Source organism: Drosophila gunungcola, chromosome 3R (assembly GCF_025200985.1).
Source record: "Drosophila gunungcola strain Sukarami chromosome 3R, Dgunungcola_SK_2, whole genome shotgun sequence".
NCBI lineage: Eukaryota > Metazoa > Arthropoda > Insecta > Diptera > Drosophilidae > Drosophila > Drosophila gunungcola.
The window spans coordinates 6,510,927-6,528,413 of NC_069139.1; the positions used below are offsets into that span (position 1 = coordinate 6,510,927).

General features: G+C 40.4%; 2 protein-coding genes across 5 annotated transcripts; both read left to right on the top strand.

Annotated features, from left to right (window-relative positions):
* Window positions 1-5,611: 5,611 nt before the first annotated feature.
* On the top strand, window positions 5,612-7,001 carry LOC128254349 (uncharacterized). Of its 4 annotated transcripts, none has more exons than XM_052983424.1 (2): window positions 5,612-5,846; window positions 5,895-7,001. In XM_052983424.1, the coding sequence occupies exons 1-2, from the start codon at window positions 5,808-5,810 to the stop codon at window positions 6,957-6,959; spliced, it is 1,104 nt and encodes a 367-aa protein (XP_052839384.1). In that variant the 5' UTR covers window positions 5,612-5,807; the 3' UTR covers window positions 6,960-7,001. The 4 variants fall into 4 exon arrangements, with proteins under 4 accessions (XP_052839384.1, XP_052839392.1, XP_052839368.1 ...); XM_052983432.1 differs by having other exon boundaries at window positions 5,912-7,001; XM_052983408.1 differs by having other exon boundaries at window positions 5,612-5,842.
* A 9,497-nt stretch (window positions 7,002-16,498) lies between these two features.
* Window positions 16,499-16,763, top strand: LOC128251910 (uncharacterized). The gene is given in 3 exon segments (XM_052979168.1): window positions 16,499-16,586; window positions 16,589-16,630; window positions 16,684-16,763. Coding segments are annotated over 3 exon segments (210 nt in total).
* Window positions 16,764-17,487: the final 724 nt, after the last annotated feature.

The following is a 17,487-nucleotide window of genomic DNA, read 5'->3' on the forward strand; positions in this document are numbered from 1 at the left end:
ATTTTTCGCACAACAATGCGCTCATAATTACTACAGTCAGCCGTTTGATCGGGGAAGGGGATTCTGGTTTCAGGACTCAGGACTCAGGATACAGATGAAAATAGAGCTCAGCCTCAAATCAAATCAGAAACTTTAAATCTTGGACGGGTCAGGACTGGCTTCCAACTGCCATCTCGGTCTGCAACTCATTCTAATACACGGGCTCATTCAATCGTCAGTTCCAGCAATTACACGCATTTTGCGCAATTTAAACCAAATGCTAACGACAGCCAACAACCGACAGCCAACAACCAGCAAACGACAGGCGGGCGACTTGTGACAACCTTTGCTGCACCTTGGACAGGGCGAATTTTCGGGGTTCGGATGGCGGGGTCAGGATGCTGCTCTGGAGGTCAAAGGTCAGGCGGGGCAGCCAGGCGTTTGATGAACAACAAGTTAGAAATTTGTAAAGAATTTTGATGCCATTTAGATACCCATTAATCAGCTTCTTAATTTTTTATCAGATAGTATAGGGACTAAAATATTTTAAAACTTTAAAAACTGTATACAAAGTATTCTATTAACACTTAAAATATTTTTCATTACTATTTCAATATTTTGTTTGATTTCTCATTCAAACTCATACAAACTTTTAAAAATGATTAAAAAATTTTAAAAGCTTAGCTGCCTAAAAAAATAAAGAACAATACACCACACCAAAAGATGCTTTCAGTCAAAAATAAAAAATTAAATATTATTTTTCTATTTTTTTTTTTGAGTTTATAGTTTTTGTGGATAACGAAAACACTACATTAAGAAATGTGACATGCCTTTGATTAGTTTTGTATTACTGCTTGTTTATTATATTGCTTTAATTTTCATCCCAAAATCGATATACCCCTGCTGCCTCTAAGCAAGGAGTATAAAAAGTAGCATACTGTAAATCAAAAAGTAACTTGCCTGCCATACGGATGTCATCCGTTGCAGATCGTTCGAGCGCAAAATTTAACAATGACACAAACGCACACAAAGTTTGCTGTGGGCGGTGGGTGGGTTGTGGGTGGGGCTAAATGCCACATGCTCACCACCAGCACCACCCCCCTCCCTCTCATCACACCCAGCACAAGATAATACCTAAACACACCTAAAAACCTACAGACAACGGGCTTTGGCTTTCGGCCTTTTGGCAGCAACATGTTTGCCATAGGGGCAGTTTTGGAGAGCGAGTTGCTCATGCAGAAGCTGTCATGTCCAGCACTCGGGGAATCCCGGGAAAAGGGGGTCAAAGGGAGATTTTCAGGGGGGTTAGTCCACCGTACACGGCAACACTTAAAAGTCACACGGGCGTGGCAAGTTAAATGAAATGCACAATTGATGTGGCCATTGTGCGTCTCCGCTCTCATTGTGTAGGTGATGTGAAGGATACTTGGGCGAAGGTCCTGCCAGTGACAGGATGTGCGTGTAAGCCAGAACGGAACCATATGGATTCAAAGGGGAATGGACTAGGACCTGCCCCATATGATGACTGCTCCTTGGGTTTTTCACTCGGCTGGAAATCGAGACAAAAACCGAACAAGTAGATACCTTTGGCAACAGCTGTCGCTTTCTCTTAACCCTTGCCCCTTTGGGTGACAGGGGGCTAAGGGGAAGGAAATGTGGCAACAAGCAAGTGTAAAAAATTTCAATCAATAACCGTAACGATAACATTGTCAGCAGGAAAGGCATTCCAAAGTGGAGATGGAAAGTCAATGCAAAAGTCATCGAATATTAGTTACTCTTAAAAAAACCACTTATTCAAATTCTTGTATGAAAAGACATATACTTATAATTTGATTTGCCTAAAGCTAAATGCATTTATTTATTAAGCTAACAGCTAAGAAAATAGAAGACTTATCCAAATATTACAAACGATACAATAGGTTGCAGACAATTAAAATAATATACAAATTAGTTGGCTTTAAATTTAATTCTTTAAATTTTCTACACTAATTCGAAGAGTTGTACTTCTCTTTATAAGTTAATATTGTTATGTAAAAGTATCAGAGTTGTATTATTTTTGTAGACGCATCCTTACTTGTATATTTTATATAATAAACTTATATAGGATAGTGCAACCACACGACTAGATACACAAACGACTTTAGCTTCGTGCAACTCTTTTGGCGTACATTTGCAATAAATTTTGCCGCCTGTTGACAAGCCGCAAAGTATGCTTTAAAGCGGCTAAACCCGTGTCTCCAGCAGCCCAAGGACGAAAAGGAGGCTGGGCGGGGGTTCAAAGGGTGCTCGCTGGCAAACGCGATTTTTATCGCAATTCAATAGAGTTTCCGTTACATTACGCCGATGTCCTTTGTCTCCAGCGAAACTGCGGAACTAACAGCGCCACATTTTGTATCCGTGCGACGTGTCAACGTGTATTGCTTCCGCTCGGATCCTGTTTTCCAGCTCCTTCCTTTTCCCAAAAAAAAAACGTATCCTCGTGATGTTATTGCTTCTGTGTGCGCCGTGCACCTTGTGCCAAAGGACAAGACACGCCGGGAATGTTATTGAAATTTTATATTGTCTGCGATTTCTTTTTTTGCCGGTAGATTTACATTTTGTGACAGCTGATTTATGGCCTGACGTGGGATCCTTAAAGAGCTTCACAAAGGATGCGACGGGGTAATTATCTGAAAAAATCGTTAATAACCTAGCTTATGAAAAAACTTGAATTGAAGAAAATCGTATTACCAAATACATTTCTCTCTTATGTGGAAATATTAACCTTTGCTCTTTAAAGAGCTCTTCAAAGGATGTTCATGGCATAATTAGCCTGCCGCAAATGGGGTTCGTTAGCGCCCCATTCCCCACAGCAAAAGAATCCAAAAAAGGGGTTGCCTGGATAAACTTTGTGCGTTCTTCTTTTATTTTTGTTTCAGCTTGCGGAAATTGAATTAACTGGCTCAGCCCCGCTGAAATGTCAATCGAAAGTACTAAAGGCAGTGGGTGAAGTCACCTTGAGAAGAGGCTCATTAGGATTCCGTTTCTGGCGGCGAAGTTATCTGCGCTTGTTTACCTTGAAATTAAAAATGCAAAGATTCCTTCAAAGATATTTCCTTCGCTGGCTTTCGGCGGCATCTGCAGCAGGCCAGCTGAATTATTTATGGCACTTGCCGGGAGTCGAACAGAAACAGATTACAAGATTAAATTATTGTAACAAGAGCATTACGCAACTACTTTGCATAATTTACCGCAGAAAAAGAAGGACGGCGAAAGGCGCAGAAATAAAAACATTCATCTTGGCCCTAAGTCGGGACTTCTTGGCTGTGTTAAAATATGTATACAATAGGTAAAGCTCTCTCTTTTCGTCCTCTTGAGCCCCAGCCCCACATTTTCGTAGGTGACAGTCGAGGTCCCACGAGGCGTATACGTAACTTGCTGTGTTTACCACAATTTGTCACTTTTGCTCAAGACGTTGAAGTAAAAAAAGTAAGTACGCAAAAAGGGGAAATCGCAGACTGCAGGCCAGACTCCTCGGGAATGCCTAATTTGCATTTTAATTTAATTTTTTCCATACCGCGAAATGTCAACAGACAGGAGACTCGACTCGACTTGAGTCACTTGCAGACATTTTTCACCCCTCCAAGGAGTTTTCCTACTGCCTGTGTTTGTCTTTCTGGGTTTTTCTTGGCGCACTTTTAATTGAGCCCTGCATATGCATGAGCTCGAGGCAACTCAATTAAAGCGAATGCCAACGCTTTGAACTTTAGCCTGTGACTCTTGAACTTCCCACAGAATCAGCGAAAATCAATGATCAACTTTCATCGATTGTCCGCCCATAAAACGGGGATATAAAAAAAAAAAGTATGGTTGTAGTCCAATATGGGGGATAATACTCTGATATCTGCCCCAGCCCACGGGGGCTGTAAATTTAACAGAAATTGTCAGGACCAACCAATCGTGCAACCGTTATTACCTGTTGACCTCCACCTCCTTGGGGCACTCATTGTGTCCTGGCCACTTGGCGATGGACGTGCTGCCATTGCGGTTGCATTCCGCTTCCGTCTGGGTCACGGCTCATAATTCTTTAAATTTATGAAGTGTAACCGGAGAGGAGTCTGGCTCGGTTTGTGAACAAAGAACGGAGTAGGGTTAAGCTTTGCATAACCAAAGGTGGATGTGAAATTCCGAGGGCTTTAGTTGAATTTATTGAAGAACTACAGGTTTTTGTGACACCCCTTAAAGTTGCATTACTTTGATGAGTTCTTATACCCAAATTAAAACCTAAAAACTAAAAAAAAATCGTATCGTTTTTTTGGAAAAATTTTAATCTTATATTTTAGCCAATTAGGAGTAAAAACACAGTCGTAAAAACCTGTATTTGGAATGGAATGGAATGGAATGTAAAAAATAAATCTATCAATACAACAGTTAGGACAGTTTTAAAGCTTGCTGAATTTGGAGTACAAGTTAAAGCATTTTACTGTAGTATCATTTCAAACCAAGTAGCCCCCTTCATTGTTCACCTATCTTACATTCCTTGCCAACCTCATCTCTATCTAGATCTCGTCTTGTGTCACGTGACGACACTCACCTAATTTGAGAGTAGCTCTTAATCTGCGCACAATGAGATAAATACCTTTTGTGGTGCTGGCGGTTAACCGTAGAGTGCCCCGCCTTAACCCACTGGGGCCCACCCCGCTGACGTGTTTTTTTAATCCGTGGGCTGTTACCGTTACCAAGGCACTTGGCACGCTCCCGAATTGCCACTTGAAGCAAATTGCCTTGGAGCAGAACTTTCGAGACTTTGGCACGAACAACTCGGCGTTTATTACCTGTCGGCCGAGAACACCGAGTCCCACGCCCACTTTCCTCCCCGAAGGTCGCTTATCTGAAGTTGTTAATGTATTAATTTGAATTCTTTATGAGCCAAGGAGCAGCAGGTTCGTCCCAAATATGTTTGACATGCCAAATTTAGTGGAAAATTGCCGCATGTCGCTGGCCAAATACGAGTATGCAAGTGAAAATGCTACGTGACTCCGTTGCAAATAAAAAGTCAACCAAATGGGGGAGACAAATTGGCCAGCTTCTGGAGCACAGCGAACCCGAAGGCAGTGCAAAATTTAAAAAACAAATCACACCTACAACCGGCCAAGACAAATTTCCAGACGGTATATATGTGTATGTGTTTGTAAGGCCAGGACTAACGTCCTGTCGGTAATGGAGTGGACTTTATTTGGGCTCCTTGTTTGTCGCTCTACGCTCGACTGCCCGTACCTTTTGCGGCACGCTCCGGCGACGAGCGGCGCATTTGTCAGACTCCGTCCGGATTGGGACACAAAAGTACGGACAGACTGAAAAATGTATGGGGGATTGCATGTGGTGTGCACTCGGAGAAAAATTAAAGAACATTTGGGTAAAAGTTAAATAATACGACATGTTAAGGTCTGTTACTTTAACGAATTGCTTCTCTATTGAAGGAATATAAAAATGTAAATTATATTTGTATTTTGTTAAATTTCTAACTATTTAGTTGTTTTTTTATAATATCCGGAAGTAGTTCAGCGTAGGTAGCTCGATATTTTGTATTTAACTGTATTTTACCGCCCTTCAAGTGCGGAAAGGTATGCGTAGCAAACAAACTCATTCCACAACTGTCAACTGTTGGTTTAACTCACATTCCGTTTCTCGTTCATTCCATTCCTTTACTCTACACATAACACAACAAATAAATTCTTGAAAATATTTCTTGATAGAAAACACATATCTTTCGAGAACTGAAATTTCTTCACGAAATTTGCTGCAAATGGACAAAGAACTACAACAGCTGATCCCCGAATGTGATCTGGATGGTATTGGCGGTCGTGAATTTGAGTCTCCGGTTGTGGGTAATTTTCTTTCAAAATAATATTTTTTATTATTTAAAAACCTTATAGATCACCTGCTCGAACAGCAATGAAATGGTAGGCCATCAATTGGGCGTCATGGCCAATCATATGATTCTCATGGGAAACATGTTATGTAGTCCGCATAAATCAGTTAAGTGCCTAATAACGGCGCCAAAAACTGAACAAAAGGATGCATCAACCAGTACTCAAATGTTTCACGAAAATACATCTTTGGTTGTGTTAGGTCGCCTTCATCAAAAGTTAGAGCAATCGGAGACCATGATCTATGACCACACTGCCAATAAGGTAATACAGATTTCGGCCCCTAGAAATTTGCCAATTTTGAAGACTTCCCAGCTGGTGTTGGAGGATGCTCCACAAACTCCACCACAGCGAGCTGTTATCAAAATTACACCCGTAAAGTTAGCCACCTCGGAGAACGGATGGGTAGCCAAATTGGATCCACCAAGGACTAAAAGTACCCCATCAAGGGAGTTAGTCACAGAGCCACTGCAGCGCTGCACCACAAGTCCTGATTTTTTCAGGCTGCACCGCCAACTCTGGCGTAGAGTCCCCATACAGAATTCAACTCTGCAGCTTACCTTGGCTGTTAAAAGTGACCCACAGATTACCAGGACTGAAAGCAATAGGGCGTCTAAGGGCAAGGGTCCCAGCCTAATTCCCAAACTGATTCCCTGTCAGGGGATCACTGTTCCAAATGTGCCCAGTTCGCCTAATTTGGCCAAAACTCGGACTCCTGTACAAAGGCAAGGTAACGGTGATGTAAAAGTGGCCCCAAAACGCATGAACTTGACCAAGAAAACTGAGGCCACGCCTGCAAACAGAAAGCCCCCAGCAAAAACCACCAAATTAAACGAGCCAAAAAGCATCAGTACTCCAGTGGCTGCCCACAGACGTCCTGGGTGTGTGGAGCCAGACCTCCAGCAACAGAAGAACCTTCTTGAATCTCTGGTCTTCCGGCAGTCTGTGGAAAATCAGCGTCTAAAGGCCAAATTTCGAGAGGAGCAACAGGGACTTATGGCCCAAATGCTCGGTGATCTTAACCAAGCCATCGAGATCTCCAATGGACAGCCCCAGCAATTGCAGCCATAATTGATCCAAAGACCGCAGAAAATATATCAAAATTTAAACGTTCCGGGAGTGCACTTAGAGAAAAACTGAGGAACAGAAACAGACGGGGGAATCATATTACATAATCTTCTGCCAAGAGTTTTCAATTTTCTTCGCTCATTAATTGAAATTGAAAATTCTTGACTGGAGCATTTCGAACTGAATGGAGAGTTTACTTCAGTTTGTGCAAGAAATTAATGTATTTTTTGGGTTGCGACAAGTGTATGTCAGTATTTCAGAAATCTGTGTATATCTAAGATGTCCCCCTAGTCTTGTATTTTAATAATAATTTTTACAAATATTTTTGGATGGATTTTTATTTAGTTGCTTGTAACTTTTCTTAAATCAAAGTATTGGTCAACATATATTTAGATGGTCTAAGCTGATGGAGAAATGTTTAATTTATACCAAACTTTAAAAATTGAAATAGCCTTTTCCAGTTTTGGATTGCAGCACTATTTTCGGTGAATTTTCTAAACGTGAGACACGTCGACTTATGGCATAATCCGCGAGTCCATCGGTGCCAAATATAGCGGGCATCGAGCGACTCTAATTGCGCCCAACGTCTGCGGCATTGCCACACAAGTTGCACCGCAGTTCGTCCCACTCCCGGACCACCTGCCCGGTCGTCTCACATTGATGTCTCTATAAGAAAGTTCCCCCGAGCCATTTCTCAGCCCGCCTCTTTTGCCCACATTCACTGGCGAATTCGCTTGGCCCGTTTCACTTGGCGCGCCCATAACTTGACGTGTTATTAAGTGTAAAAATTACAATTTCATAAATTGTTATGCTTTATTTAGAGTGCGCCGAGCGTTTGTTGGAAGAGCATTTCCACCGAGATCCCTCCACGACTCCCCAGTTTCCTGAACCATCGCATTGCCGATGCGTGTGGTTTTGTGTGATTTGCGTGCTTCGGAAGCTGACGATATTGAGACTTAAGTGGACATAATTAAAAGCACTTAAGAGTCGCCACAGATCGCACCGACTGAGATATAGATAAGGCCAAGAGGATGAGTGAAGGCATAATGGTGAAAAATACATTGGATGGCGGCCAAATTTGCCAAGCAATTGGCAGATAGTGGAAAGATCACAGACAGTGTCTAGATTAGTGGCTATATTAAAGCGCTTTGCCTTGGGCCTCCATTTTTCCTGTAGAAAAATCACATCAAATCAAGATACACAGAATACAAATCCGATTTTAGCTTTTATACCAGCTCAAAGGTATTGAAAGGTAGCTCAGTGATATTAATATCATTCTGTCATAATTCTTATAAAATACTTTCTTCATTTATAATACTTCTAAAATTAAGCCAGACGCGTATCTCACATCATTACATTTGAAAATGAGAAAGTAATGAGGTATGATAATTCCCACACACGCGAATTATCCATAGGCAAATGAAGTTGGAAATAGTTGACTAATCTCATGTTTTTTCACTTGGCTAATCACACAAACTGGAGAAAACTTGCATGTCGCAAACAAAAATGCCATGGAAATCATTTCGCGCTTTCACTTGGGAGCATGGGTTTATTAAATGAAGTGCACATGAAACGGGCATTTGGATTTCATGACTAGAATAAACATAATCAAAGTAATAACTCGAGCAGCTTTTGCGCCCTCTCCCAAAAAAAACCGCTCACCACCCCTGGAAAACATGTGAAATTAATCTTGTTTATGTTTGTGGAAGAGGAGAGAGCCAAGAAAGTTTTCTCTAAAAGTTTTCGGTTGCCTTTTTGCGCAAGTTTTCTTTTCAGCGGAGGGGGGAGGGGGCAAGAGGAAAGTGGAGAAAAGTTTTCAGTTTCGAGTGAAAATAAATAAAATCGATTGATTTCACTTTTGTTCCAAGCACGTAAATAGTTTTGCCTGCCACAGGGATAAGCATTCAAGTGCAAATGCGAAATTTAATTAAAATATTTCTGAGGCGTTTAAAAACGCGCCCGTACCGCTACATTTCCATATTTGAAATTCGGCGCCAGGATTTGTTTACTTTCTTGTGGGCTGGAGGTGTGCGATATATCTAGTAGACTACCCTTGTCGGCATAATCTGCTTATTCAGCAGCATAAGTGAAAAGTTCTGTCAACAAAATCGAAATCAGGAAAAATTTGTTTGCCATTTAAATTCGATTTTGATCCTATTTATCCAGTAAATTGCAGCAATTGAAAGGATTTGCGAGGGAGTCGCTGCCTGCTTGTTTGATTTTCAAATTACCTTCCAAGGATATTGGGTTGGCTGACTGATGTGTGACGTTGTGACGATGTGACGATGTAATGTGGTGCAAACACTTGTTAAAGCTGATCCGAGGCTTTAAAAAATGTTCATACTCCCTCTGGGGCTGTTCACCACCCTCGGTGGCAAAAGATATTGAATTTCAATAGCTGCAGCTGCAGGAAATCACTTCCTGGCGACAAAGTAGACGAAATGGAAATCAGCCAGGAAAAGGACGAAGACGCAGTCAAAGAAATCCCCAAGTGCGGGTCAAAGAAAATAAAACTTTATGCAAATGCGCCACTTTGGCCGTAAAATGAAATAGTCCCCGGCCAAATTATACCTTGATGCCTGATGAGCTTCGGTTTTGGTCTCCTGGCCTTCCTGTCTGGATCTTGGCCAATTGTCCTGGACGTGAATTGAAACAAAAGGGACTTTATTTCGATTTCTCCCGCCCTTTCAGTAGTTTGGGAACCCGAGCAGGTGACTTCAACTTTGGAAACTTTTGCATTTTACAATTTACAATTTACAATTTACCTACATTTACGCTGTTCCCCAGGGGAAACTTTTCCTGCGACAATAAAACGGCCAACTTCATGCCGGAAGTTGTTACGGACACGCTGTCCGCCGTCTGTTTTTTTGGCCACTCATTATAAACATTATTATTATTATTATTATTATTATTATTATTCCAGTGCCACTGAATCCGCCTTTTCCTGCTGCGGGTTGGCTCCATTTTTGACCGGAAACGGATGCTGTTATTAATTCACATGTCCGGCAACTGATGTGGGCTATCATCAGGTATTCCCCGACTCGACTCGAAGTGCTGCACTTCTGCTTTCTCTGCTGATTCCTAATTAAATTTGCCACTTTATTTGCCCTCCTTTCTTTCTTTTCCTCATTTTCTCACTCCATTCACAGTGCCGTCTTAATTGTGTTTGTGCTACTCTATTTCATCCACTCAAACAAAAAAGAGAACTCATTTATGCCATACAGCTTCCTGTGTCTTGGTCCTGGACTCTCGTATTCTTGGATTCTTGGATTCTCGCTCCTAGTCTGAGGTGGCTGTTTGCGCTAAAATAATTGAATTAATAATTGCTGCGTGTGGTTTTCATGCTTTTCCAGCTAAGACAAGTAAGAATGCCTGGCATGGCTTACGAAGCGTATCGACAATGGGTTACCCAAGAAAACTTTCCTAAAAAATTAAAAAAAAAAAATAATAAAATAAAAATCAACGATTTAAAAAGTCGTTATTAAAATGTGTATTATAATTAAATATGTCCGTTTACCAAATGTATAAGCTCGAACTACTATTAGAACTTCTATATCTGGTATCTGGTATCTTGTATATCCAAGAAGCATGTGCTTAGGCAATTACTAAGGGGAATATTTTTTAATTAATACTTAGTTTTAAGTTAAGTTTAAGCTGATAGCCAGATAAGGATTTATTTATTGGAGAATAAATAAATAAATAAAAGTACCATAAATTAAGAAGATCCTTTCTGTCATATCCATATATTTGAATCAACACAATATACCATTTAACTCCTCAACTGCTGGGTATAGAAAAAACCCAAAGTGCTTAAGCCTGAGCTTGGATCCGAGCGAAGTCGTGTGCAACTTTTATCTCTGGCAGCTCTTGCCGCTGGAGCTGTCTCTGCCCCAATCCTCGGTGCCCCTTTGGAGGAAAGTTGCTCGGATGTTTTACTTGCTCACTGATTTAATAAATTAACGTTAATTAGCTGTTGTGGTCGATGGGGATGGGAAACTGGGTTAGCTTAAAAGACAATAATGCCAAGGATCCGGCAACTTTGGCCCTGGCTGTACGTGATTTCCGCGGCTGTTCCAAGATTTAGCCCGTAACCCCCAGTTCGATGTGTGAATTATGAGCTGTCAGAGAAGTGTGGGGGCGTGGCATGACGGTGTGCTAAATTCGAACCGATAACTTATAAATGTAAATGGATGAGCTTCTGTTTGTTCGTGCCATTTTAATTAGCAAAATGAGTAGCCAAAGATCAGCAATGGGCTTATTTCCAGGAAGCCAAATTGAGTCAATACACAAAATGAATTCATCTCAACTTGGAGCAGTAATAAACCAGCACAAAGAATCCAATTAAAGTCACTGGCCAAGGCCGCAGGCTCTCGACTTTTGGTCAATGCAATTGCAGGGCGGTCAAGAGTGGCAGTCAAAAGTGAGCCAAGGAAGTTGACCCAAGCTGGTTGGAGCAAAGTTGCTTGAGACATTCGCCTGCGGCCCAAGGACCATTGAGTGAGCTCTCAAGGAGCTGGCCGGCATTTAAATTGAAATTAACATCCTGTCGCAGGATCCTCACATGCGGACTCTCCTCCGAGATGTGTGCTCATTATACCAAACCAGGCGAAGTCAAAGTCAAAGACCGAAAAGGAAAGAAAAGGAAACGGCAGCCGACGACAAAAAAGGCCAAAAGAAATACTTGCCAACAAGTGCTGGCCAAAAGCAAAGCCGGCAACCAAAGACAAAGCCAAAGGAAAGTGTCAAGCAAACATCTGACTAAACAAACACTATCACATGCCTGCATAATACAGTAGGAGAAAAGTGTTTTACCTAATATTGATGAATAGCTACCATTAGTAATATTTAAACTATTGATGACTTGTTTAAATGTCAATATTATAATAATAAATTAGAGGCTTTTCAAACTATTGCCTTGAAGCTTTAAATATATTTAGCCTGGAGAATTCACAAAGAAAATAATTCATGTTGAGATTAGCATAGTTTAGATTGATTAAAATAAATAAGATATTTTGTGTTAATATGTACTAAAATAGAAAATGAAAACATAATTTTCTAACAACCTTAAGCACCGAAATAATATACCATCTCTTGAATTTTATTGTATATTTTGCTCAGTGTTTAATATCTTACACCCATACTTACAAAAAAAAATACCCACACATCTAGGGAGGGCGGCACACAGTGGTGTAATTAAGAGGCCATTGTTATTTCGCTGACAAAAGTGAAAGATCCCATGATGGATAACAGGCGATGTTGTTGTTTTTGTCGCCTCCTTTTTGGTTTCGTCCTTTGCCTGTTGACACTTCAAAGTGCGACTGTCTGCGTGAGTATCTGTGTGGCGGCTCTTTGATGTAATCAGCCACCGCCTCACATCAGTCAACTTAACATATTATTCCCAATCTTGCAATTATTCTTACCTCAGCCTTTGACGACAGCAATTAAAAGTCTCTCACACACAAGCACAGTACACACACACACACAAGCACGCCTTAAAGGACTAATTTCACATATACATGTGTATCCAAGTATGCTGATGTCTGCATAAATATTTAATGTGTTTGCCTTGTTAGTGGCGATATCACTTTATTCTGCGGAAGGATTAAATTAATGCCAAACGTGTGCGACACACACATACCCCCGTCTACGCACTCTTAACCCCAGAAAGCCCACCAAAACACAACTCGCTTGTTGTTTTAGGTATCGCAAAACACACAGGATGTACGGCAGATGGGTTTGAAATAGGCGGGGGTTCGAGTTTTAGTGGCTGGCGTCGGCAAACAGACAAGTGGAAACCGCTACTTACACTAGTTAGCTAATCAAATTAGTTTTATTAACACGTACGACAACAAGTGCGTATGCAAGCTTAAACGTGTTAATTGCGTGAGAAATCGTTTAATGCGTGAGCAAATTTAGAACACTCAAAGCGTTGCCTACTTTTCAGCGAAGTAATTTAGGATTGAGATATAGGATCTGTTGAGCATTCAAATTATGTAAAGAAATTTCAATAAATTAAACAATTCTGGTCCAAAAAAATTTTTTAAATGCTATCGATTTCATCTTAAGAATATAATGCAGGAAAATTTTAGTTTTGACTATCTTTAGAAAAAAGAAAAAATATCAGTACTCTAAAGTTTTAGTTAAACATATTGGATTTTGTATCACCAAGAAACATAAAATATAAAAATGGGATTAACAAGCTCAAGTAATAACTCTATCTTGAGTGAAATAAAATAATGCTGTTTATAAATCTCAGTAGTTAATCCCCCATCTATGAAGCATTCAAATGAAGTTTCAGCTATGCTAAGCATATCAATGTGGCTATTCTTATTATGCGTTCAAAAGTCGAAGAGTGTGTGGCACACAAATGGCCAGTTAATTTGGGCGCTGACATCAGCAGCTGAAACCCGATGACAACCCTGAATTACCAACTAAAACCAAGGGGCTTCTTCAATTACACGACTGACCACCATAATTAATGTTAATAAATAATAAATTTACATATAAAATCGTCCCCAAAAGCATGTGAGACGCAAACTGAGACATGCAGAGAAGTGAAAGTCCGCAGCGGCATACAAATCTCCGTAATTAAAGGACCCAGCGATGCCAGGGCTATGATAACATGAAAAAAACCCGAAAGGAAAACGGAAGCGTTTAATTAACTTGTTTTGTTCCGTCTGCCTCTCAACTCGATTCATATAGTATGCCAAGCGTATCGGACAATTAGTGTGGGCCAGAAAAATCGAAAGGGAAATTGAAAGTGTGCGTATCATAAATTGCTGACCCACCACCACCGACCGAAATCAGATTGAGCCAAACCCCAAATTGCATTATCCAAGGCCTACAAGCCACAGGAAACTTTAGCTCGTAAGAAAAGTTGAAGCTCGAACATAAACCGCATCTACGAAATGTACAAGTGCAACTGAGACGAGCATTTATCGAATTGTTTCCCATCTTTTTGACAACTATTTTTGGGTGTAAACTTTTTCAATTATACTTGGATATTTTCTTCGCCCAACAAAGGGTTAAATTCGGGCATTCGAGCATTAATTTCAATCAATTTTCGAGCTTTCCTCAACCGTGAAGATAAGAAATCCAGTCGGCAAATTAATTAGCATTCATTGCCTGCCCAATTGAGCTTGTAAATATTTCATTAATCGCCGGAAAAGTCTGCAAATGCGAGGCATTAATAAGAGTTCACTTGATGGATGGCTTGACCTTTTCGACAAAGTGAGAAGCACCGAGAAAGGCTGTGCTGCCACTTATTATACTTTACCTACTCCCTAGTTGGCGAACTTTTAATTTGCTCACATTCTCATTTGCGAGAACAAAGTCACTACACAACAAAAGATGCCAATTTAATCTAGTCCCTGTTGGCCACATGGGACACTTGCTCGTAAAGCCACTGGCAGGACTTCACGACCCAGGGAACGTGAGAGTGTCCTGTGCACAGGAAATGACTTCAGTGTCGGACCCTCTATGTGTGTGTGTGTGTAAGATGTTGGCACCAGCAGGTAACTTCCGGCATAGTCAAATTGAAAATGGCTTCGCCAGACCACAATCCCCATTTCCCCCTTTTCCCTGGAGATCCTGCCAGCTGCTCTACTTTGCTGTGGCCAGAGTATAAAGTTGTCTGCACTCGCAAAGTGTGACAAATTAAATTAAAGCCAAAAGTCCACCAGAGGTAGTTGCAGTAATTGCTTAATGCCCTCTCTCAATTAAACTCCAGAAAGGAGTTTGTTTTCAAGGGAGGACCAAGGAAAAAGTGGTAGGATATGGGGTCATGGAGGTGGTCTTACTCCTTCGAACACGTGAGTTCTTGAACTGCGACCAGCACTTGACTTATGACATTAGAGCGCAGACACAAATCTTTATGAGCCGCGCTCTCCTGCCAGGACATAAGTAAGAAAAACTACAGTTTCCACTTAGCGCTGGTCCAAGTCCAGCGCCACACACTCACACACGCCGGCCAGGATACACTGTTAGTGGCAGCTGCGAGTGGACAGTGACAAAAACCTCGGGCAAAATGCACTGAAAAAATTTAAAAGGAACTGCAAAAGTTCTTTTTAAAAGATATTGAATCATTTAACAGAGATTTATTTTAAAAGGATATGATATAGTTGAGGCTGTAAGTGCTATTAAATAATGAGTGAACTTGTTTCTAAGTTTTATATTTACTAGCATAAATTCAAATCTTTCAAATCATTAAGCATTTAAATACCCCGTAATTTTCAATCACACTTTATTCATAAAGGTTAAGTGTCTTTAAAAATGTATAAGACATTGTGACTTGTGCTTACATTTTAAAGCATTATTTACTTAAGGATAAAAATGTTTTCATAAGCTAAATTACATTCTTTTATGACAAATAAATCTTCAGGTATTAGTTCTATTCCAGTTGACTTGCATTTATCAAATAACCCTTTTTTGTAAGCACCTCCTCTTTATTTTCTGCCAGTGCACATTTAAGACCATTCAAGCAGCCAGACTGACGCATTGTTGTGGTCATAAGTCAGCGTGTGGATAAAAAACCTGTGCACTGAGTTGAAAATCTTAAAGATAAATAAAGACCGGAGGACTTTTCAGAGCCAAACCTGAACTTTGACCCCAAAAACATCAACCGCAAAAGGCAGCAAACAAACCAAAGACGCAGAGGAAGAATTGGCGAGAAGATGATGAGCAGGACAGAACGATTATGACGCTGCCGGCGCCCAGCGAAGCGCAACTGATGAAGCCCACTTAGAGGTGTCCTTTCTCGTCGTTCCTCCCCCGTTTTCCCTTTGGCTTTTCCTGCTCATTTTCCATTTCCCTGCTCCTCCTCGCATGGACAGTGGTCAGCAAGGCCTGGCAACATTTGCCGTTGACAGAGTGCAGGAACACGAAGATGGAAAGCGTAGAGTGGAAAAAATGCGAAAGAGCAATAAAATTATGGACATCGAATATGTAAATACCTGGTACATGATCGTCTGGGAAAAAATTTAAATTAAATTACTCCAAGATTTTTTTTTATCTAAACTCTTAAGTAAATATTTCTTTTCAGCTCCTGAAGTTGTAAAATTTGTTTAACTAATTCAAACCTTTTTGTAAAAATTCTTTAAAATACATTTTTACTACTTCAATTTTCAGCCTTTCCAATTTAAAGGTGAATTTTTGAACTTGGTTTTATTGCTCAGTCTTAAATTTACCAAATTCTTGAATTTCTTATTTCTTTTATTTTCACACTGTTTTCTTTAAATTTAGTTATTAAGGTTCCAATATACCCTTATATACCTCCATTACCAAGTATAAAATGCCAGGAGAAGCAGCTGAATGAGTCAGTGGTCGTGGAGACGTGTGTTGGGCTACTTGGGGTCGTCTGGACAAACATTACCCATCGTCGGACACCACCGGACATGACCAAATGAAAATGTGTAAGGCTGCCCCTTGGCGAAGTCGTCGTCGCCACCGCCGCACAATTATTACTTCAACTTTTCATTTGGGTCTCTCCACTCTGTGGGTTTTCCCGGCGACTCGAGGTGCTGCAGAATTGCCGGATCGCCTGCATGGCAGGATACTCCTGGCCATGACTTGTAATTTCGCTTCCTGCGTCTCATTTTTCATATTTCAACGCTTTGAGTGCCATTTGGCAAACTGCAAACTGGAAACGGCAACGACAACGGCGACTGGCCAACAAGGTAAACAGACAATTTCTCAAGCGACTAATGCCCTGACTTATTGTTGAACTTAGGGGAAAGGATTGGAATGAGTGAGTGTGGGACATGTTCTTGTGCCAACAGACAAACCTCAAAGCGGGTTCTGCAGCCATAACCAGGGTCAGTCTTTTAAGGAGGGTGTTTGCCATGCGACGGTCTTATATTTGTAAGGCTTAATATTTAATATCTTCAGAACATTATAATTGGAGTAAATAGATTTAGATTGGGGAATGTTAAGCCTTTCACACATCAGTTGATTGAGTACCATGCAGTTCTATAGAAGCCTTAAAGAATAATTTGTAAAAATTAATCAAAACTTTCATTACGAGAGTTGTATCATTTAAAACTTAAGAAAATAACCAATTTTTGTCAGACATTTGAAATAAAAATGATTGAACTTAAATACCAATATTTTAAGTTTTAGTTGATCAAGTTTTGGGCCTAGAAAATCATTTTTTTATGACTTTCTTACATAGATTAATAAATAGTTAAAGGAAAAACCGTCTGCAAAAACACTTTTCGATTAAAATGCCTAAAACATCGAACTCATAAGCTTATATGATATTAATTTACACAGTTTAATTTGTAAAATGGGGTAGCCAAATAAGTGCAAATATGAAATAACGCAATTAATAGTTGCATTTTATTTTTACAATTGTAGTAACAATTTCAATAACAAACTTTAGCAAAATTTATTGCGTTTCTGAACATTCCTTGAGGAGTTCGAGTCAAGAACCCGACCGAAGAAAGGCATCGAAACAATAACGCCCCTAATCTTCGATCTATCCGAAACATTGATGATAGCTTGAGATATCTGTTTATGATGGTCGCGTCGATTT